Source organism: Mirounga leonina, unplaced genomic scaffold (assembly GCF_011800145.1).
Source record: "Mirounga leonina isolate KUSES-001 unplaced genomic scaffold, KU_Mleo_1.0 Mir_93, whole genome shotgun sequence".
Taxonomy (NCBI): Eukaryota; Metazoa; Chordata; class Mammalia; order Carnivora; family Phocidae; genus Mirounga; species Mirounga leonina.
This window is the reverse complement of record NW_023270854.1, coordinates 37,814,581-37,840,117: the sequence shown is the minus strand read 5'-3', so window position 1 is coordinate 37,840,117 and position 25,537 is coordinate 37,814,581. Positions and strand designations below refer to the sequence as shown.

Sequence of the window (25,537 nt, the reverse complement as noted above, 5' to 3'; positions counted from 1 at the left end):
AGACCAAATAATACAACCAGGAGGAGCTCTAAACCAATGTATGATGTAATAGTGTCAATTTACATGAAACAGGGTAATGCAAACAATATTCTGCTAAATAAAGAACTAAGTCATGTACTTAATTTTTTATGAAAACAACTATTTCTTTTAGAGAGAGAAAAAAATTCACTAGCCAGCGGGGGGTGGGGGGGGAGGGGAGAGGGGAGGAGAGAGAGAGGGAGAGGGAGTCCCAAGCAGGTCCCATGCCCAGCACAGAGCCCCATACTGGGCTCGATCTCAAGACCTGAGCAGAAATCAAGAGCCCGATGCCCTACCAACTGAGCCACACCGGCACCCCTAAAAACAACTATTTTTAAAAGGAAAATTGTTTGAAACACAGAATTAACCACAAACTGTATTTATTGTTTTCATTACATAGATGTGTTCCTTATAGGTTAAAATAAGGGGGCCAAATTTCTCCTGTTTGACTCTTCCTGTTGTAAGAGAGAACTTTAAAGATTTTTTATTTATTGATTTGACAGAGAGAGACGCAGCAAGAGAGGGAACACAAGCGGTGGGATGGGAGAGGGAGAAACAGGCTTCCCGCTGAGCAGGGAGCCCAAAGTGGGGCTCCATCCCAGGACCCCAGGATCATGACCTGAGCTGAAGGCAGACAACGACTGAGCCACCCAGGCACCCTTATAAGAGAGAAGTTTAAAAGGAAACTCTTGATATAGTTTTTGTCCTAGGGCAGTTGGTGACTAAAATACAGCTCATTGCTCTGAAATAGTTCATATTATTCCCCCAAAGTTTCTGGTTTACAGAGTATTTTATGACTCATGAACTATATACGAATACTGACCATTTTTATCCCGACCATTTTTATCTAGAAATTAAAAGCTAGGCTTTTTTTTTTAGGCAGATGTGGAAACTTTGTTGAACCACAAAAGGATATTGATCATTACATTGACTTTAATAAGGATTTATAGTATCTACAAATTCTTGGTTGTTAAAGTTTTGCAGGATACTCATTCCTTAAGTCATAAAGACCTAGTATAAATCTTCAAATTATTCTCCAACCTTGGTTGTATTATAGATAATGTGATATGGATATTCTGACCCACTTAAAGGATTTTAGCATAGTATTAGCATTCAATCTACTATAGGTCTTAAAGAAGTAAATAGTCACACAGTTTTATGGTTTTTGACTAGGGACAATAAAAAACATAATGAGAGATTATCTGATATTTTGAGGGGAAAGTAAATAAATTTCATGTTTGAGAAAATCATTATAGTGGACTCATTATTTATAAGTTCATATACTTGCTACATATATCACTATTCTGAGTTCATAAGAGAGAGAAAGACACAGAGCAAATGCTACCCCAGAAATTAGAGAGGCAGAGAGGTGAAGACTGGGACTCACAGCTTACCTCAGCAGACGCCCACAAGCAGAAACCACTGCAGGAACCAGGGTGCTAGGGTAGGAAAACCTGAAGTGTAACTGATGAATTGCTGGAGACTCAGTGTTGACTCTCAGAAGTAAAAACCCTAGGGGGACTCAGTTATAGGATAGAACCCAACAATGTTGTGAGCATTACGTCCAAAAGTTTGCCCAAGATTCCCAATGTAAATATTGGAGAAAAATCCTCTCCTACTTCCAGCAGAGAGAGAGGAAAAGGAACCATTTTGAAATAAGCCAGAGCACTCTGTTCTTAAATAGGCCTGCCATCAGGAGAAACTAATTAACCAGAGCCCAGCCTGCTGGAGTTTTATCACAGCCTGACTGACATGGGGAAGAGAAATATCCAACTCTAGCACACTTAAACCAATCTGTCCCCCTGTCTCACCTAAGTGGGGAGGAAAAAACTGAAAAACACTTGTGAAGTTCACAGTCCAAGGTACAGGATCACTAAAAGACAGACACCTAATTATAGGACTATAGAACATGCCCCTCCCCCTACACCTCCCAAAACATCATTACAGGCCTATTTACAGCAGTTCCTTTCACCAAGTACACTGAATCTGGCTATTCAGAAAAAATTATAACTCATACCAAAAAGCCAAAAATACAATTTGAAGATACAGAGCAGCATCAGAATCAGACATGATAGGGATTTTGGAATTAAATATATATATATTTGGAATTAAATATATATATATATATATGCTTATGTATGTGTCTATATAAGTATTAATGACAGCAATAATACAAGGGATGGGAGGAAGGAATTAGGATATTTTGTTATTATAAGGTACTCACACTACTTGTGAAATGGGATAGTGTTATTTAAAAGTGGACTTGAATTAGTTGTAATGTATATTGCAAACTCTAGGGCAAGTACTGAAAAAAGTTTTTAAAAAGTATAATTGATATGCTAAAAGAGAAAATAGAATCATATAAAATGCTCAGTTAAAACCACAAAAGGCAGAAAAGAATGGAAAACAGAAAACAGAAACAAAGAAGAAGGACAATAATAGAACATAGCAATAAAACATGGTAGATACTAACCCAACTATATCAATAATCTTATTGAATGTGGTCTAAATATACTGATTAAAAGACACAGATTGTCAAAGTAAATAAAAAAATATATAACCCAACTAATGTATTATTACCAGAAACCCACTTTAAATATAAAGACACAGAAATTAAAAGTAAATGGATGGAGAAAAAAAAAACAGCAGTAATCAAAAGAAAGTAGCTATATTATTTTTAGATAAAGCAGACTTCAAAGTAAGGAGAGTAATCAAGTACAAAGAAGGATATTACATAATGATAAGAGGTCAATTCCCCCAGAAGATATAACAATTCTTATCATGTATGCACTGAATAATTGATCTATATGATGCAAAAACTGATAGAATTGCAAAGAAAAATAGATGAATCCACTATCATAATTGGATGTTTCAACACCCCTCTCTCAGAAACGATCCAGCAGTCAGAAACAACATCATCAATCAACTGGATATAACTGACATCCATAGACTACTTCATATAATAGTGGAATACACATTTTTCTCAAGCTCACATGGAATATTCACATTCTGGGCCATAAACACACCTTAACATATTTAAAATAATAGAGATCATACAATGCCTGTTTTCTAACAACAGTGTAATTCAATTAGAAATGAATACCATAAGCTAACTAGAAAATCCCCCAAAACATGGCAGTAAAAAACCACACTTCTAAATAACATAAGTCAAAGAAGATATCACAAGAAAATTTTAAAAATATTTTGCAAATGAAAACACAACTTACCAACATCTGTAAGATGCAGTTTAAGCAGTACTTGGAATTTTACAGCATTGAACATATATATTAGAAAAGACAGAGGATCTAAAATTAATAATATATATTGTTTCCACCTTAGAAACTAGAAAAAGAGATGAATATTAAACACAAAGTAACCAGAAGAAAAGAAATAATGAAAATTAGAGCAGAAAGCAATAAAATTAAAAACAGGAAAACAACATAGAAAATCAACAAAACCAAAAGATGGTTCTTTGAAAAAATCAATAAAATCAACAAGCCTCTAGCCAAGCTTAGAGAAAGAAAAAAAGAGAGCACACTAATTACTAATACCAGAAATGAAGGACAGGACGTTGCTACAGATCTCATGGACATAAAAGGATAATAAAGAGGGGTGTATGGGTGGCTTAGTTAAGCATCCAACTCTTGATCTCAGCTCAGGTCTTGATCTCAGGGTCATGAATTTAAGCCCCCCAAAAAGGATAATAAAGGGATACTATGAACAATTCTATGCCCACAGATTCAAAAACATGGATGAGATGGACCAATTCCTTGAAAAACAGTGGGAAAACTCACATAAGAAGAAATGATGCCCAGATATGTTCACTGGTAAATTCTACTAAACATTAAGGAAGAAATTATATCAATTCTCTATACTGTGGACCCCTGGGTGGCTCAGTTGGTTAAGCATCTGCCTTTAGCTGAGGTCATGGTCCCAGGGTCCTGGGAACAAGTCCGGCATCGAACTCCCTGCTCAGCGGGGAGCCTGCTTCTCCTTCTACCTGCTGCGCGCCCTCTCTCTCTGACAAATAAATAAATAAAATTTTTAAAAAAAAATTCTCTACACTCATTTCCAGAGAATAGAAACAGAGAGACAATATTCCCTAACTCATTCTATGAGGTCCACATAATGCAAATATCAAAACCAAAACCAGTAAAACTATAGAGCAGTATCTTTTATGAACATGGAGAAAAAAAAATTCTCAACAAAATAGTAAATTTACTGCAAAAAAGTATAAGGAGCACCTGGGTGTTTCAGTCAGTTAAGCATCCAACCCTTGGTTTCAGCTCAGGTCATGGCCTCAGGGTCCTGGGATTAAGCCCCGTATCAGGCTCCAAGCTCAGCAGGGAGTTGGCTTGAGGATTCTCTCTCTCTGTCTCTCTCCCTTCCCACCTCCATTTATGCTCCTCTCTCTCTCTTACTCTCTCTCTCAAATAAATAAATAATCTTTCTTTTAAGTATAAAGAAATGACACACCAAAACAAAGCAAGAGTTCCCGCAGGTTGCAAGTGGGTTCGACATTCAAATATCAATTAATGTAATCTATCACATCAAAAGAATAAAAAAAAATTAATGATCATGTCAATCAAGAAAAAGCATTTGACAAAATCAACACCGAATATTCAAGATAAAAATTCTCTGTAAACTATAGGAATAGAGGGAAACATTCTCACCTTGATAAGACAATCAATAAAAACCTACAGCTGACATCTTACTTGATGATGAGAAACTTGAAAGTTTTCCACTAAGATCAGGTACAAGGCAAGAATGTCGCCTTTCACCACTCCTTTTCAATATTCTACTGGAAGGACTTGCTAATGCAATAAGGCAAAAGAAAGCAAACAAAAGTATACACATTGGGAAGGAAGATATAAAACTGTTATTGTTCGCCAATTACATGATCATCTATGTAAAAATCTGAAAGAATGGACAATAAAACCCCTGAACTAACAGATGATTATAGCAAGTTTTGAGGTTACACACTAGTGATCTCCAGCCAGCCATCTGTGCACCAGAGGCCACTTCAAGGAAAGCATATTGTAGTGTGTGGGCAAAAATGAGCAGGCTGAGTTGGGGAGGCTTGGAGCAGCCCTAATGCCCCAAGGCATGCTAAAATCAGAAGATTTCTGCTTTTATCAGTAAATCGGAGTGCAGTTACAGTTACAGTGATTTCCCCACTCTACTCAAGAAACAAGAAAAAACTTAATTTCTTGCTCCTTCTTGGAGAAGGACAGGCAATACAATGCTCACTTAAGTATCAAGACTTAGGTTTCCAGATCAAAAAATAAGGCCCAAATGTTGTTAATGAAATATAAAATTCTCATGTAGACCATAAGGTGGACTTGGAAGAATAAGATCATGGAGCATGCTATGATTCACTTTATGTTTCTGAGGAAAATAAAACCTTAGCCAGAGAAGTAAAATGGACACTATCAATATTATTCTTCCCACCTTCCCTATCCTACACTGGATATCACTAGACCTGTCTCCTCTCCTCCTCTGGAATTCTCTCTTCTTCTGAAGCGCCCAAGAAACTAGATAGAGGTGAAGAGTTTCAGAGGATGCCAGAAGTATGAAATGCTTAAGCATAAGAATGTACTTGATTCTTGATCATTTCTTTAGGGAAAGATAACTCATCCCAGGAAATGGCCCATGCAGGGAAGCCCTGTTCACTGATGATAAGGCAAAATAGGAGCTACTGGGAACTGGTAGGAGGAAGCCCTCTTTCATGGTCATTGCGATTGTGGGCATCACATTCATCATGGACTACTGAAATACAAGAAGCATCCACCCAACGATAACTACAGATTTGGGGCCGTGAGGAACCACAAGTATAGATGATGTGGCTTTTGACCCAGCTGAAGAGTGAAAAGACTGATTATTCAGATTTATATACCTATTTCCAACGAAGGTAGCTACACATGCATCTTATGGGAAAAGAAAAGAAGACACTAATGGTACATACATTTTATTTATTGGAATTCTGTCAAAGGCTAAAGAATGAAAAGCACTTCGAAAACCCCTATATATACCATCTTCCCTTTCTGTGGACAATGGCACCAAGTATAATTTGAAAACTCCATCAGAATTATTTGAAATAGATGTATAAAATCAATGGCAAAAGTCATCCTGAATCAAAGCCTAAAATACAGACTGATTAGTGTAAAGGGATTTGCTGCAATTCAACACTGCATCTCAGTGAGATGAATGATAGCATCTGTTAATAATTATGAGCCAGCTGGGTAGGAGAAATAATAGAAATCCGTAACACACAATATCTTTAAGCAACACAATGAAGACAGTTTGCTAGATGCTGAATCAATAGATAAATAACTTTTAATACGGGATCTATTAATAGGACTTTAAATTGTTATTGTATGGCATCAGACAAAAAGAACGTGTTTTCATGAATAGTGCCTAGGCCAGCAAAGAGCTGCTAAGGATATTCACTTAACCTTATTATAATGTTTACTTTCTGTGCAGACACAGATGGTAGATGATATTCTTATGCTCAGCATATTTCAGTGGTTAAAGTCAAATGTTTATAAAACCCAAAGCAAATTCCTTAGGAAACCATTAAGGCGGTATAACAATTCATTATTAATAATTAATGAATTAATATTAGTGAAAGTAATTTGAACAATTTCTGATCTACAGAAGCACTATACAAGTGTTTGGCAAAATAAAAATAACTATGTTAGGGTTACTTCTATATTGACGTCCCCCTATAGCTGTGGCATAATTATGATGTATGATATGTCATATACAGTGTCTAAAAAGTTAGGTATAATCTTTTTAGTCTTTTTTTCTCCCACTTATAATAACATAGCAGAATGTAACTGAGTTAATTATTTTGTTTAACAAATATTTATTGAGCACTTATTATATACCAAGCATTGTTCTGAGGACTAGAGATGTAGTAACAAGATAAAACACAAGATCCTACTCTTCTAAGGAAGGAATCTTCTACTAGGGGAGGAATATAATCAGGAGACAATTAACCAGGGGTAATTTCAGACACTGGTAAGAATCATGAAAAAAATCAAATAAGGTATTATAATAGTAATGGGACGTTGAAGCTATCAGTTTACTAATATCAAAACAACTTTATAAAATAATTCCTTTTGGAAAATAGAAGCCAACTAATTTTTCATACTTGACTTCTAATCATTCTTGGTCACTGCACAAAATATAAATATTTCATCCATTCTCTTGAGCATCCTACCATGTTATACACCTTTCACATAGCTTACGCTCCCCCATCTCTAAAACCGCCCATTTCATGGCAAGCACACTCTGTCACTTTAACCTTTGCAGAAGAGAACATGCTTCCTTCCTTTCTTTGCCATATGTTAAATATAGCCCTTGCTGAGACCATTGCCTTATTGTCTGAGTAGGGAAGAAACTGATCCTCCCCAGGCTAATCAATTCTTAGTGACAGCACAGAGCTTAGCCTGAATCATGCCTTTGATCAGAAAACTAGATAACCCAGAGCCAAATCCCTTCTGTGTGGCTCATATACTCCAGGAGGCGATATTATTCTGCCTTAGTCATCTCAGAGCCAGGTACCAGGCAACTAAGGACTACTAGGATAGCTTAGAGTCTGCTGAAATTATTCAAATTAACCAACCTAAATTGTCTACTCTGCCCTGCCTTGCTTTTCTTACAGAAACTCCAATTAAGCCCATGGAGTAGGCCCCTTGCTGTTGCCCCTTCTTCCTCCTGACCAACACTGGTGCTTTCTCATGTGGCCCTGCCTGGTGAGCCATGTTTCCAGTTCCTAGGACTTGTGAGTATAACACACTTTGCTCTTTTGAGCCTCTTGTGTGTCTTCTCTGGTGGCTGCATATGACTGACCATCACCTAGGGAGACTAGATCCACATTGCCCCTTCCTAACATTTAGTTTTCCACTATTACGTGAAAACAACCTTCTTTGAAGTCTGTCTTGTCCAGTTTTATAGCCCCTGATCTCTCCTTATTTATTATTTTACCTGCAGTTTAGTTTCCTGTATTTCAAGACTTATTTATCACCTGGCCCACAGTCTCCCTTTCTACCCCAAATGACACCATTTTCCTGAATTACTTCAATGTCCTTAAAGATGATGTATTCATCATCCCAGCCTCATAACACTGTGTACTCCTCAATTCAAATGACATTCATTTCATTTTAAATGACAGGTCATTTCAGGCACATACAAATAAGATCATATCCTAGACCTCGTTATCGCAAGAAATGATTCTTCTTTTGAAATACAAAACCTCAATTTTCAATTCTCTACTTATAAATTATTATCTTCACAACTTTGTCACTATCTCCCACCCACTGTCTTTTAGCTGTCTTAAGTTTTCCAATTCTTTTTTTTTTTTTTTTTTATTCATGAGAGTCAGAGAGAGAGATAGAGAGAGGCAGCGGCAAAGGGAGCAGCAGGCTCCCCGCCTAGCAGGGAGCCCAATGCGGGACTCGATCCCAGGATGCTGGGATCGTGACCTGAGCCGAAGGCAGACGCTTAATGACTGAGCCACCCAGGCGTCCCAAGTTTTCCAATTCTTTAACCAAAATTTCTCCCAATTTACCAATCCCCACCCATTTTCATTACCTTTCATTCAACCTAAAAAGATTATCATAACTCTAAATACCCCTTTACCAATGCCCACAACTAACTTATCCCTTGATCTTTAGCTGAATTCAAAAGAGAAAACACACACCTTGTATCACTAATTGAGCCTGCCTCACAATCTAGGAAAGCTACACAACTATGAGAGATGGTGTCCTCTCAATGTTGTGGTTGCCAACCCCACCGAGGGCTCCATATCTGTTCCAATTCCTATTATCATTAGAGTCAAAACTTCCCCGCCTCTTTATGTTCTCATGCCTATTACCTACTTTCATTCCCCCCATCCTTCACAGTTAAAATCCCTCAACATCCTGCCTCCCTATCTACAAGAGAACTTATTTCCCCTGCATCCATCTTCCTCTTATCCTTGTTCAGGGTTTCTCATTGACTTCTCAATCTTTTCACTGATCTCACTGCTCCCCCTAGTTCTGCTCAACTTCACTCCAGTTTCCATACATCTGCAAGGCTATGACTACATGTCACAATATAAAAGAGATACCCCTGTTTTGAATCCTTCAGTTACTCGCTACCTTCAGGTTAAAGTCCAATAGCCCTACAATGATGAACCCTCCCTCCTGTCAAGCCTCTTTTTTTGCCTCTGTACTCACCTTCCCCCACCTTGGTCTAAGAAGCCTGTGGTCCAACGGTACTGGCATGGTTGTATCATCCTGTTCCTATCATGTCCTCTTAATTTTCTCTTCTTCATACACATTACTCCCTCAGCTTTGTCAACTGGTGAACTCCTATTCATCTTTCAAGATTCTCCACAAGGAAGTCTTAACTGATCCCCACCTGCCCTTTTCAAATGGGTTAGGCATCTTTTTGTGTGTATTTCACATCACAAACATTAATCCATCTTCTCTCTTTTTTTTAAAAGATTTTATTTATTTATTTGAGAGAGAGAATGAAAGACAGAGAGCATGAGAGGGAAGAGGGTCAGAGGGAGAAGCAGACCCCCCGCTGAGCAGGGAGCCCGATGCGGGACTCGATCCAGGGACTCCAGGATCATGACCTGAGCCGAAGGCAGTCGCTTAACCAACTGAGCCACCCAGGTGCCCTAATCCATCTTCTCTTAATAATCTCTACTTGTCTGCCTCCCGTCTACATGAAGTGCCTTTTGAGGAAAATCAGTTTCATCTTTGAGTCTCCATGACCTACTACAGTGTGAAAGAGAATGATTATTTAACAACTAATTCTGGCAATTTTCATATGAACAAAACGTTTTCACCTGTTTATTTAGATATACTGTGTGATCCTACTATTTTATATTGCTCCACTTTCTTGGAACTTTCATGTTAAAACCCCTGAGGAAAACTTTATTTATAAGTTAATGCATATTTTCATTTCAAATTTGTTTGCTTTAAAAGATAATGAAGAAAAAAGATAATGGTGAAAATAACAAATAATCTAGTGCACTTATCTCTATTCTTTAATAACCACTGTTTTCCAACCATTAAATGATCTTGTGTACTTGGCTTCTCTAGAATACATCTTATTATTTTTAAATTGAAATAATAGCATAGTTTTTTGTTGTTGTTTTTTTTTACAATTGTGGGTGGCAGTCAATGTTAGCCTGTGTGTCGGGGAGGGAGCAAGGTAAATAGGGACAGGATAAGTGAATCAAAACAGCAGAATTACCATTAACTAATGATTTTAGCTCTGTGATGTTCAATACAATAGCTTCTAGCCACATGAGTCTACTTAATTTTAAATTAACTAAAATTAAAAATCCAGTTCTTTAGTCATACTAGCCATATTTCCTATGCTCAATAGCCACATGTGGCCAGTGGTTACCAGGACTGTGCAGATCATTGTTGTCATCACAAAAATTTCTACTGGACGGTGCTGATCCAGCTAAACTGAATTCTATACCATAAATGGACAGGTATCTATGGAGACATAAATTGGGACTAAATTAAATCCTAGGTTTTTGCCACTTAATATATCTGCAAGTAAAATTAATAAAATCATTTTTGTAGAATTAGTAGTATCATCTCTAATTGCAAACAGCCAAATTCTTCAAGCAGATATCGCTAAGCTTTTTATGGAAAATACTTGACATTACAGATTCAGAGGTTAATTCTCCCATCAGTGCATGCATAAATCTTCTATAAATGTTAATAGGAGAATGTTAATGAAAAACCTCTAAAGTCGACACGAGAATAGTTTCTTCACTATGAAAATCTATTTTCTCTTCATTTGGAACTACGTAACTTGAAATTGTACTTAGCATTTGCATAATTTTAAGTTCTTATTTATAATTAAATAAAATATCTTTTTAATGTTTTAACCCCATGTCTATTTTTCTTTTGAAGTTCAAAATTTGAGATGATGTATGATAAATTGAGAATATTGCCCTAAAAATTCATTTCACAGTTTAATAATTCCACTTAACCTCATATTTGTTTAGTTTTCTTGTTTTCTTTTTTTCATAAATGATTAGCCCTACAAAATAGTCCTGATAAAAGCAATGCTCTTTCTCTACAAAATGTGATCCACAGAGGTAATGAGGAGAAATGTTGACATTCTGTAAAGTTCAGTTTGACCTAGCTCTCCTATCCTATCTGTACTGCATCTTGGTCATATACACACTTAACCTAAAAGATATGATGAGAGCTCATAGGAATTAAAAATAATTTATTTCAAAATGAATAAAAAATCAAGATAAAGCACACATGTTCCCAGACATAGTTCAAAGCTATGATGGCGTGATGCTGAGATCCTGAGTGTAGTCCCCAGGAAAGGAGCTTGGTAGTGCACTCTTGCTACTCAGGGTGTGTATCTCTATCACAGCTTGCTATAAACAAATACTGAAGGCTCTTTCCACTTTTTACCTTTTTACACAAAAGAGAAAATTCTCTTTAGATTTCTTTCAGTTAGAGAAAGAGGTACTAATATAGGTCTTTCATAAAAAGGAATGGTGTAAGGCAAACTTTCAAAAAAGAGGGAATACCTGTAATAGCACAAAGGAGATGGATGGGAGCAAAGCTCTATTAGGTTAAGGAAAATGACACCAGACTTGACACCAGACTTGAGCCCAGAGGAACAAAGGAAGAGAGCCAGAAATGATAAATAAGGTAAATATAGAAAAAACTATATATACTAGGTTCTCCTTTCCTTGCTCATATTCTTTAAAAGTGATAAGATTATGTAAGGTAATAATTATAACAATGTACTGTAATATTTATGGATATAATGTAACAATAATAGTACCAAAAAAAAAAAAAAAAAGGAAAAGAGCTATATAGAAGTATTTCTGTTTCTCACTGGAAATTAAGATAATGATAGGACCTGGAACAACCACTAAGGAAATAATTCAAAAAAGAACAAAAAAATCATTAAAGAAGTTAAAATGCTACATTAAAAATATTTATTCAAAGCAAAAGAAAAGAGTAAAGGAGAAATAGAACAAAAAAGACATGAGACATGTAGAAAACAAAAGGCAAAATGGCAGATATAGATCCAACAGTATCAATACAACATTAAATGTGAATGTATTAAATAATCCAATTAAAAGACAGAGATTGCTTAAAGGGGCCCGAGGGAAGGCGAGGAGCTGCTGATGGCCGGAAAGAAAATGGGTGAGTCTTTGGTGGTTTGTGATGTCGCTGAAGATTTAGTGGAAAAGATGATAAAGTTTTGTTTTCACAAAGAAACGAACAATGCTGCCATTATAATGAAAATTGATAAGGATAAACGCCTGGTGGTACTGGATGAAGAGCTTGAGGGCATTTCACTGGATGAACTTAAAGATGAACTGCCTGAACGACAACCTCACTTCATTGTGTATAGTTATAAATACCAACATGAGGATAGAAGAGTTTCATATCCTCTGTGCTTTATTTTCTCCAGTCCTGTTGGGTGTAAGCCTGAACAACAGATGATGTATGCTGGGAGTAAGAATAAGCTAGTCCAAACAGCTGAACTAACCAAGGTATTTGAAATAAGAAATACCGAAGACCTAACTGAAGAGTGGTTACGTGAGAAACTTGGATTTTTCCACTAATGTGAACTGTGTTTCTAAAGTATTTATGTATTAACCTGACCATACTGGAACCAGACATAAATCTTATGCCTAAAAATGCACTGTTATTTACAGTTGGTTTCCTGCAGTAAAGAAAAATTCTTCATTTGTTCAAAGTTTGAACAAAGGGGAAATCATCTTCATAGTAATGAAACTTTGTGAAGTGTTTCCTTATATTTGTAATTGTTAGGTGGACTACTTTTCTCCAGGGACTTTTGCACTCTTGTGACTGATTTCTATAACTTACAGTTCAGAATTTGTTACTATTTACAGACACCATTGGAAAGTGGGTATTAGATTGTGATAGAGAACAGTTGCCTCCTTCTGACAAATACTGGATATTAGCAGTTTATATATGAAAATAGTATATTATCACTTGTCAAATCTTTAAAATTTATTTGGGGTAAAAGACTTGAATGACCCAATTTAGAGCCATGAAAAATAATCTACTGTAGTGTAAGTTGCATTACAAGTACACTTGTCATCAATTCCGTACGTTCTTTGGTTTCCTATATCTTTTTAATGAAGACCAGAAACTTTGTTCATCAGTCATTCATTCTTAAGGTCTGGGAGTTAGATTTTATAGTAGTTATGACTATTATGTTTTCTTCTTACAGGAAATAGCATCTTAGTCTTGGAAATTGATAGGCTGGAACTAATCAAAGGCTTCATTCCTGGTTGTGTCATAGCTAGATAGTTTTGGATCTAGGTTAATAACACTTTATTTATAAAGCACCTCTTGATGTTTTCCTGTGAACACAAGTTATTTTAAATGTGTTAATACTGTGCCTTTGATTTGTTAGCTTTAAAGTTAGTTTAAGACTTTTACACTGCCAGTATTCCAGATTTGGTGAAATTAATACATTTGTAAAGGGTCCAAGTAAAACAATTTTCTAATGTGTGTATCTGAAACTTGTAATAAAATCAACTTCAAAAATTCCAACTATCTGCTTGCGTTGGTGAATATATGGCAGTTGAGAACTATAATTTGGGGTGTATTTATGATTACCTTTGTGCCATAAGAAAAATTACTTACCTTAAAACCTTGGCCAGAGTTAATAACATTAACACACTAATAGAAATTGCATCGTATATCCTAAATGTCAGAAGATATTCCAAACTGGACATCCATCATAAAGCAAGGATTCTAGTATATAGTGTACTTTAAGAACAACATATTAGTAACTGTTTACCATTAATTTGACAAAAGGTCTTGAGACTGTAAAGACTAACCAAATTTGGTGAGCAAATTCTTATATTAAGAATATCTTAGTCAAAGATACAAATGTAGTGATCCAAAGGGGTATGCGCACCCCGATGTTTATAGCAGCAATGTCCACAATAGCCAAACTATGGAAAGAGCCAAGACGTCCATCGACAGATGAATGGATAAAGAAGATGTGGTATATATATACAATGGAATATTATGCAACCATCAAAAGGAATGAAATCTTGCCATTTGCAACAACGTGGATGGAACTGGAGGGTTTTATGCTGAGCGAAATAAGTCAATCAGAGAAAGACACGTCTCATGTGATCTCACTGATATGAGGAATTCTTAATCTCAGGAAGCAAACTGAGGGTTCCTGGAGTGGTGGAGGGTGGGAGGGATGGGGTGGCTGGGTGATGGACATTGGGGAGGGTATGTGCTATGGTGAGCACTGTGAATTGTGTAAGACTGTTGAATCACAGACCTGTATCTCTGAAACAAATAATACATTATATGTTAAAAAAAGAAGAAGAAGAAGATAGTAGGAAGGGAAAAATGAAGGGGGGGAATTCGGAGGGGGAGACGAACCATGAGAGACTATGGACTCTGAGAAACAAACTGAGGGTTCTAGAGTGGAGAGGGGTGGGGGGGATGGGTTAGCCTGGTGATGGGTATTAACGAGGGCATGTATTGAATGGAGCACTGGGTGTTATATGCAAACAATGAATCATGGAACACTGCATCAAAAACTAATGATGTAATGTATGGTGATTAACATAACATAATAAAAAAAGAATATCTTAGTCATTTCAAAACTAGAAAGGCATTATTTTATGTTGGCGTATTTTTCATTTATATATTCTTTGCATTTTTTTGAGGTTTCTGTGCCGACACTAATAAAGAGGTAAAGATAGTGGGAATTTTCACAATATTGAATCTTCTGTGGCCAACACTGTCTGGCTTCACTAATCTAAAAAACAGGAAGCAATAGGAAGTTAGTAGGAGATCAGGAAGTGATAGAGTGGGCATTTGTTTTGGTTAATGAATGGGAAGGACTCTTTTTTCCAATTTCCAGAGAGAGAGAACTTCAAATCCAGGAAGTTTACGAATTCTTTAAATAGCTATTTTGGTATTGGAGAATAATGCTTACAATTCTGTAGAAATGCAGATACAACCCAAGTGAATGGAGAGTGTTTTTAATGTTTTCAAATGAAGGAAATGAGATTTCATTTCACCATGTTGGCAGCAATAGGGGAAACTAGTGCTGCAAGAATGTATCTTTTTATGAGGTTCCTTATTTTATCTTGCATGTTTTAGCTGTTTTGTTTTGTTTTTAAATTTGAAAGTCCTCCATATTGTCAGATGATACTGACTTCCATAAACAGAATATAGTTCCCCTGTTCTCTAACAGGGACAAAAAGTTGTGAGAAATCATGCTTTTTTGAGCTTGTTTGACTCCTTATCAATAGCATGTATTTTGCAAGACAATAGATTATGATTGGGGAATCAGTAGAACATGTTTTGACTCCCTCTGTCTTACAGGGAGACTTAAAAATCCTATGCTCTAGAGTATTATCAGACTTTTATATAAATTTCCCTCCCATGTAATCAAATTTTGCATTGTTCTTTTCAAGTATATGTTCAATTTGCTCTCTTTTTCTGCCTTCTGTCAAATAGTAACTCCAGATTGGATAATTCCAGTTTTTACATTCCATAGCTTTCTGGTGCAGCCATTCCCATTCATATTTTAATCTTTCCCTTTTGGCATCAGCTTTTTTCTTAGGAACCTCCTTCATGGTCTTCCAAGTCAGCATTAGTTTTGAAATTGTTGACCTTGCATGAGTCCTGCATAGAATCTAATGTTGTCACAATAGAGCCAACTAGTAATTCCAGCATGCTTTTAGTACGGTTTCTGTGGCAACATAAATGACATATGAAGAAAACTGTTCTCAGGTTACTATGCTGAAATTCCAAAATGTCAGAATTTTGAATAGTCTTTGCTTTGTTCTGATATTGAAGCAACCATGTTAAGAGAAAGGTTGTTAGACCATTTTTGTTTAATTGACTTCTAAAATAAATGTTCAAATTGTCCATTTCTAAGAAGTTTACCAAACGGCTAGTGCAGTTACACATACTCCTGTTTAAGAGGGTGTTGCTAATTTTTTTTATTACTGTTACTAAATAACCTTTGTAGCAAAATGTTTGTCTGCACTTTTCTTTCCCCTTTTATTTCCTATTTTCAGGATTCAAATGTAGCCATAAACTATATCCTGGTATGACACTTTAACTAAAAATTTCCAGTTAGAGGAATTTGTTGCCAAATTAAATTTGGCTGTCTTTATTCCCCACCTATATAGATAGTAAGGAAGGTATACTTAAAAAAATGTTTGGACTACTTTAAAACCTGAGCAATGTCATTAATCCATAACGTGGACTAGTGATGAATAGATATCCTCATGAGAGTTTAAATGCTGATATTTTGTGGAAGTAGAGAGTAACTTGTATTCTATCAATTCAAATATTCTTAGTATGGTTGCTTTCCCTATTTGTTCAATAGACTGATAATACTGGAATCTATAGAATTTGAGCCTTTACAACTTATGTGAAGAAGTGTCTCAAACATTTCTGGGCAAATCTTATTTTGTATTTCTAGAAGAATAAAAATCTTTTTAGGACACTTAACACTAACGGCCCAACTTGAATATTCTTGAGAAATTTGTTTCTTGTTATGCCATTTGACATTTCACATCAGTGACCATGTTCCTGTAATATTCAGAACAACTATGTTAGGGTTATGATAGAAACTGTGTTTTCTTGCTTTTTGGAATATAGTTCATGCACATATATTACTTGAATATTGTTTGAGATCACTAACTTGCCAGGGCAGTTCCCATGATCTAGATGGTCCAATATAATCTCATTCAGGAGGCTTGAAACATTAATGGTTTTGTCTTGTGAATTTTAACAGCTCCCTGTCATCATTTAACAAACTCAACAACTGGCACAACTTCTTAAACTGTGATTTCAGTCTCTGCTAGTTCATATTGCATGTTTATTTTGGACAGTCTTCTGTTAAGCATGGTGCTTGTACTAGTTTAAATAAAATGTTAACATGAAAAAAAAAGAGATTATCAGACTGGATAAAAACAAAAAACAAAGCAATATACAACTATATGCTATTTAAAAGAGAAACATTTAATTTTTAATTTTTGTTAAAAGAGACACATTTTAAAATCAAAGACAGAACAAGATTGCAAGAATGGAAAATAATATATCATGCAAACAACAACCACAAAAAAGCTGGAGTGAGTATACTAACAACAGACAAAATAGACTTTAAAACAAAAATGCTACCACTGTAAATGAGAGACATTTTATAATGATAAAAGGGTCAATCTATCAGGAAGATATAACAATCATAAAATATGTGAGCCTAATAACAGAGCACCAACATACATGAAGGAAGAAGTGACAACAATGAAGGGAGATAAAGACAATTCAACAATAATAGGTGGATAATAGTTGGAGATTTCAATACCTCACTTCCAGTAAAATAGGTAGAACAACTAAGCAGAAGATCAACAAGGAAATAGAAGACTTGAACAACCCTATAAACCAACTAGATCTAATAGACATCAATAGAATACACTTCACCAAACAACAGCAATATATATATTCTTCTCAAGTGCACATGGCTCATTCTCCAAAACAGACCATATGCTAGTCCATAAAACAAATATCCATAAATGCAAAAAGACTGACATAGTAAAAATGTGTTCTCTCTGACCTTAATGGAATGAAATCAGAAATCAACAAAAGAAAGAAATTTGGTAAACTCACAAATATATTGAGATTAAACAATATGCTTCTAAATAACCAACTGGTAAAAGAAGTAATCAAAGGGAAATTAGAAAATATTTTCAGGTGAATTAAAATGAAGACACAACATACCCAAACTTATGGTATGCAGCTAAAACAGCAGTGTTTAGAGAGAAATTTATAGCTGTAAACACATTTTAAAAAAGAATAAAGATCTCTAATCAATAACCTAATCTTCCACCTTAAGACACTGGGAAAAAAAGACAAAACCTAATGCAAGGGAAAGGAAGTAAATAACAATAATTAGAGTGGAGACTGATGAAATAGAGAATAGTCAAACAGTAGACAAAATGAATGAAACCAAAAGGTTCTTTGAAAAAGAACATAATTGACAACTCATTACCTAGATTGATAAAAAAGGAGAGAAGACTCAAATGATCAACATAAATGCAGCAGGGGTCACCACTACTGACCTTACATAAATAAAAGATTAAAATGAATACTCTAAATAATCATATGCCTACAAATTACTTAGGTGAAATGGACAAATTCCTAGAAATATACAAACTACTTAAATTGACTCAAGGATAAGCAATCTGAAAAGACCTATAAAAGATAAAGATATTGAATTAGCAATCAAAACTACCATAAAGGAAAGCCCATGCTCATATGGCTTCACTGCCCAACTCTTTCTATGAGGCCAGTATCACCCTGGTCTGAATGCCAGGCAAAGATATCACAAGAAATGAAAATTACAGCTGATACCTTATGAATATGAATACAAACATCCTCAATAAAATACTTGCAAACCAAATCCAGGAACATTTAAGTAAAATTATATACCACGATCTACTGGAATTGATCTCAGAAATACAAAGTTGGCTTAACATCTGAAAAGTAATTAATCATATCAATAAAATAAGAAACAAAAACCAGATAATCAACTCAATAGACACCCATAAAAATATTTGACAAAGCCCACACTCTTTCATGAGAAAAATTCAACAAAGTAGGGAAGGGAACTTCACCAACCTCAGAAGAGACATCTACAAAAACCCACAGTTAACACCTAAATTAATGGTAAAAGACTGGATGCCTTCATCAGTGATAAGGACCAAAACAAGGACCTACACTCTTGTCAATTCTATTCAAAAGTGTACAGGTGGTTCTAGCTACAGCAATTTTATAAGAAAAAGAAATTATGGCACCTAGAATTAGAAAGGAAGAGGTAAAACTATCGCTATTTGCAACTGAAATGCTTTCATACGTAGAAATTTCTAAGGAATCCCGTGAAACTCTGTTAGAACTAAAGAGTGAATTCAGCAAGGTTGCAGGATACAAGATCCATATACAAAAATTAATAGTATTCTATAGAGTAGCAATGAACAAACCAAATATGAATTTTAAAAAAATCCTTTTACAAAAGCATCTAAAAGAATACAACACTTAGGAATACACTTAACAAAAAAGTACAAACTTATATTCTGAAATCTACAAACTATTTTTGAAAGAAATTGAAGATGGAAATACAAAAAAAAAAAAAACCCCACCTGTTCATAAATTAGAAGACTTAAAATTGTTAAGATGGCAATACTCCCCATATTGATCTCCAGATTCAAGGAAATCATTACCAGAATCCAAGCTTTTTTTTTTTTTTAAATTAATATGCTGATTCTAAAATTTATATAAAACTGCATGGAACTCAGAATACCCAAATCAATTCTGAAAAAGAAGAACAAAATAGGGCGACTCATTCTTCCCAGTTTCAAAACTTGCCACAAAGCTATGGTAATCAAGACAGTGCAGTATGGCGTAGGATAGATAGATATAGAATTCAGAATCCAGAAATAAACCCATGTGGTTATTGTGAATGCACTTTCAACAAAGGTGCCCAAACCATTCAATGAGAAAAGAACAGTCTTTTCAACAAATGGTGCTAAGACATCTGGAGAAAAGAGCTAAAAGTATAAAACTCAGAATAAAACATAGTGATAAATCTTTCATGCCCTTGTATTTGGCAATGGAGTCAGAGATATGACATGAAAAACATGAGCAATGTGAGAAAAATAGATAAATTAGATTTCATCAAAATTATCTGTGATTCAAAGGATGCTATCAAGAAAATGAAAAGACCACCCACAGAGTGGAGGAAAATATTTGCCAATCATATATATGATGAGACTTGTATTCAGAACATACAAAAAACGTACACAACTTTTTAATAAGAAGACAAATAGCCCAATTTTTTAAAAAGGACAAAGTTTCTGAATAGACATTTCTCCAAAACAGATATACAAATAACCAAAGAAAAGATGCTTGGCACCAACAATTATCAGGGAAATGAACATCAAAAACGTAAGAGATAACATCTCCCACCTACTAAATGGCTAGAATCAAAAAGTCAGATAATATGTGTTTGTGAGGATGTGGAGAAATCAGAACCCTCCTATACTGCTGTTGGAAATGTAAAATGATACACACAGCTTAGAAAACGGTCTGGCAATACTTCAAGGGTTAATCATGGAGTTACCATATGAACCAGCAATTCTACTTCCAAGTGTATAGCCAAAAGAAATGAAAGCATATGTCCACACAAAAACTTGCACACATATGCTTATTAGCAGCATTATTCATAATAGAAAAAAAGAAAAAAGAAGAAAACTCAAATGTCCATCAATTGATGAATTGTTAGGCAAAATGTAGTTCTGTATATCCATGCAATGGAATATTATTTGGTCATAAGAAGGAATGAAGTACTAATACATGCTAAAACAAGGATGTACCTTAAAAGTATTATACTAAATGAAAGAAGCCAATCACAAAGAACACATATTACATGATTCCATTTATATGAAAAGTCCAGAATAGGAAATCAACTGAGCTGTAAAAGTAGTTTAGTGGCTGCTAAGGGGGCTGAGAGGAATGGAGAGATAGAGTCATAGTTAAAGGGGATGGGGTTTCTCTTTTTTTCCTGTTATTTAACATAATTGACATATAACATTGTATATGCTTAAGATGTACAATGTTATGATTTGTTACCCTTATATACTGCAACATGATTGCCACAGTAGAGTTAGTTAACACCTCTATCATTTTTTTGTGTGTGTGGTGAGAACATTTAAGATCTACTATTCAGCAACTTTCAAGTATGTAATAAGTATTGTTAACTATAATCACCATGCTATACCTTAGATCCCTAGACCTTATTCAACTTATAACTGAAAGTTTGTTCTTTGTAAGCAACATCTCTCCATTTCCCTCAACCCCAGCCCCTATTATCATTCTACTCTCCGTTTCTATGAGTTTGGTTTTTTTAGATTCCACACGTAAGTGATATCATACATTTGCTACAAGTGGCAGGATTTCCTTCTTTCTCTTGGCTAAATTATATATATGTAATTATATACACACATACTACCTTCTTTATCCATTCATATGTTGACAGACACTTAGGTTCTTTTCTTATCTTTGCTATTGTGAATAATGCTGAATGAACATGGGAGTGCAGATATCTCTTCAAGATCCTGATTTTATTTTCTTTCAATATGTACCTAGAAGTGGAATTGCAGGATCACATGATAGTTCTATTTTTAACTTTTTGAGAAACTTCCATACTGTTTTCCATAATGGTTTTACCAATATACATTCTTACCAACAGTGCACAGGGTTTCCTTTTCTCCACATATTTACCAATACTTGTTATCTCTTGTCCTTTTGATAATATCTATTCTAATTGATGGGTGTTAATATCTCATTGTAGTTTTGATTTGCATTTTCCTAATGATTAGTGATGTTGAACATCTTTTCATGTACCCGTTGGCCATTTGTATATTTTGTTTGGAAAAATGTCTACTCAGTTTTTCTGCTCATTTATTAGTCATATTTTTTGTTTTGTTTTTTACTATTGAGTTGTATGAGTTTCTTATATATTTTGGATATTAACCCCCTTCAGATATATGATTGGCAATAGTTTCTCTTATTTTATATGTTGCCTTTCATTTTATTGACCATTTCTCTGTGGTCAAATAATCTTCGACAAAGCAGGAAAAAATATGCAATGGAAAAAAGGCAGTCTCTTCAATAGATGGTATTGGGAAAATTGGACAGCTATATACAGAAGAATGAAACTCGACCATCCTTCAACACCATACACAAAGATAAACTCAAAATTGATGAAAGATCTCAATGTGAGACCTACTATTAAGATCACTATTTGAATCCATCAAAATCCTAGAGGAGAACATAGGCAGTAACCTCTTCAACATCGGCCACAGAAACTTCTTTCAAGATACATCTCCAAAGCCTAGTGAAACAAAAGCAAAAATGAACTTTTGGGACTTTATCAAGATAAAAAGCTTCTGCACAGCAAAGGAAACAGTCAACAAAACAAAGAGGCAACCTACAGAATGGGAGAAGATATTTGCAAATGACACTACAAAGGGCTGATATCCAAGATCTATAAAGAACTTCTCAAACTCAACACCCAAAAAACAAATAATCAAGTCAAAAAATGGGCAGAAGACATGAACAGACACTTTTCAAAAGAAGACATACAAATGGTTAACAGACACATGAAAAAATGTTCATCATCATTAGCCATCAGGGAAATTCAAATCAAAACCACATTGAGATACCACCTTACACCAGTTAGAATGGCAAAAATTGACAAGGCAAGGAGCAGCAAATGTTGGAGAGATTGTGGAGAAAGGGGAACCCTCTTACACTGTTGGTGGGAATGCAAGTTGGTACAGCCACTTTGGAAAACAGTGTGGCGGTGCCTCAAAAAATTAAAAATAAAGCTACCCTATGACCCAGCAATTGCACTACTAATTATTTACCCCAAAGACATGGATGTAGTGAAAAGAAGGGCCATATGCACCCCAACGTTCATAGCAGCAATGTCTGCAATAGCCAAACTGTGGAAAAAGCCAAGATGCCCTTCAACAGACCAATGGGTAAAGACGATGTGGTCCATATATACAATGGAATATTACTCAGCCATCAGAAAGGATGAATACCCAACTTTTACATCAACATGGATGGGACTGGAGGAGATTATGCTGAGTGAAATAAGTCAAACAAAGAAAGTCAATTATCATATGGTTTCACTTATTTGTGGAACATAAGGAATAGCATGGAGGACATTAGGAGAAGGAAGGGAAAAGTAAACGGGGGGGCAATCGGAGGGGGAGATGAACCATGACAGACTATGGACTTTGAGAAACAAACTGAGGGTTATAGAGGGGAGGGGGGCGGGGGGATGGGTTAGCCAGGTGATGGGTATTAAGGAGGGCACGTACTGCATGGAGCACTGGGTGTTATACGCAAACAATAAATTATGGAACACTACATCAAAAACTAATGATGTAATGTATAGTGACTAACATAACATAATAAAATTAAATTAAATTAAAAAAAGAAATATTTTAGATTTATTTTTGTTTTTGCTACTTGTGCTTTTTGTGTCATATCCAAAAAATTGTTGCCAAGACCAATGTCAAATAGCTTTTCCCCTATATTTTCATTTAGGAGTTTTATAGTTTCAGATTTTATGTTTAAGTCTTTAATCATTTGCAGTTAATTTTTGTAAGTTGTGTAAATTAGGAATCCAATTTTATTCTTCTGCATGTGGTTGTCCAGTTTTCCCAGCATCATTTATTAAATAGGCTATCATTTTCCCATTGAGTATTAGCTTTCTTGTAAAATATTAGTTGACCATATATATGGAGTTTATTTTTGGCCTTTTGATTCTGTTCCATTGATCTAGGTCTATTTTTACTCCAGTACCATACTGTTTTGATTAATATAAATTTGTAGTATAGTTTGAAATAAGGAAGTGTGGTGCTTCCAGCTTTGTTCTTTCTCAGGATTGTTTTAGCTATTCATTCTTTTGCATTCCATACACATTTTAAGATAATTTTTCCTATTTCTGTGAAAAATGATATTGGAATTTTGATAGGGATTGCATTGAATCTATACATGCCTTTAGGTAGTTTGGTCACTTTAACAATATTTATTTTTCTCTTCCGTGAACACCAAATATATTTCCATTTATTTCGTGTCTTCTTCAATTTCTTTCATCAATGTCTTACAGTTTTCAGTGTATAGATATTTTATCTCCATGGTTAAATATATTTGTAAGTATCCTATTGTTTTTGATGCTATTGTACATGTGATTGTTTTATTTTTTTTATTTTTAGTTATTTTGTTGTTGGTGTATAGAAATGCAATAATTTCTCTATGTCGAATTTGCGTCTTCATCTTTACTGAATTCACTCATTACCTCTAACAGTTTTTTGGTGGAGTGTATAGAATTCCTATATCTAAGATCACATCATCTGTAAACAAAGACAAGTTTATTTCTTCCTTTCTTATTTGGATGCCACTACTCTCCTAACCCATGCTCAGGACACACTTTTTTTTTTTTTTAAGATTTTATTTATTTGACAGAGAGAGAACAGCGAGAGCAGGAACACAAGCAGGGGGAGTGGGAGAGGGAGAAGCAGGCTTCCCACCAAACAGGGAGCCCAATGTGGGACTCTACCCCAGGACTCTGGGATCATGACCTGAGCTGAAGGCAGATGCTTAACAACTGAGCCACCCAGGCGCCCCAGGACACACGTTTTAATTGATCATTTTTAGCCTGGGCAAAATGTATCTCCAAAACAAGCACAGTCACTACCAAGCGACTGAAACAAAAATTGAAATCTATTTTCCATTCCTAGGATAAAGATCATTCAAATGTCATATTGAGTGGAACATCTCTCAGCCAAGAAGTGTAAATCAGGTAGATAAGAAATAGTTTTGGAGACATTATCAGGCATTTGGTATTTAATCTGACTGTCCACGAGTAATACAATTTTAAAAATATAATATGGCCCCTACAGCCAACCTGCTCAATAGTTGGCCAATTGCTGAAAGAGCAAGAAACCAGGCAAAAGTGCCTATAAAATACAACCAGCTCTTTGGTAATTACTGTAGATTAATTCAATTCCAGACTTTGTTTAAAGAATATATTTTACCTTGATCTCAACACTGTGTTGGGTACTTAGGTTTCAACTATGAACAAAATGGTATACATAGTTGCCCGATAGATATTTATACTATAGCTACCATGGAGTAAAGACACTGAAGATATTGAAGATATTAGTTTTTATACTAGTCTTTTTTTCCCATTACTATTTCTTTGTTTTCCATTCATCTCTGGGAAAACTTTTGTTGAATATGTCAGTCTGTCTCTGTCTTTATAAAAGAAAATAAGGAGAGATTTGTTACCATAATTGGATCAAAATCTGAAAGTCCCCAGAACACTCCTGATCTGGCACGATATCCAAATTAAATCATAGAATCCCAAGGGGCTAAAATTCAAGAGAGTGTGAACACTTGACAATGTGTGCTCCTTTTGGGGGGGAAAGATAATATCTATATCATTCTCAGTGCCTGGAAACTCTGCTGCAGACATGACAGATACTAATTTCTATTTTCTCTACTCAGAAATAGCGACAGCACTGTCATAACAAAGAAGTTCTTAAAATTCAACAATGACTTTTGAGAGAGAATGTGATTTGATACTGAATTTATTTCCTAAAAGTAACGAACTATAAACCTGAAATTAAAAAATGTAGCTGAAAATTTTAAGGACAAAGTTATATTCTTAGATTTTATACGTTAGGACAAGAATGTAGGTAGGTCAGGAATCTCAGCACAAATAAGAATTTTTTTTTTTAAGATTTTAGTTATTTATTTGGCAGAGAGATAGAGAAAGAGCGAGCACAAGCAGGGGGAATGGGAGAGGCAGAGGGAGAAGCAGACTCCCCGCGGAACCGGGACCTGGATGAGGGACTCAATCC

General features: G+C 35.2%; 2 protein-coding genes across 5 annotated transcripts in view; one reads left to right on the top strand and one right to left on the bottom strand.

The window, feature by feature from the left end:
• NOL4 (nucleolar protein 4) overlaps positions 1-25,537 on the bottom strand; it is a 413,857-nt gene that overhangs the window by 165,304 nt on the left and 223,016 nt on the right. The window lies entirely within an intron of this gene.
• Positions 12,212-12,673, top strand: LOC118004505 (glia maturation factor beta-like). The gene has a single exon (XM_034995880.1). It carries the CDS (start codon positions 12,212-12,214, stop codon positions 12,638-12,640), a length of 429 nt encoding a protein of 142 aa, XP_034851771.1. The 3' UTR covers positions 12,641-12,673.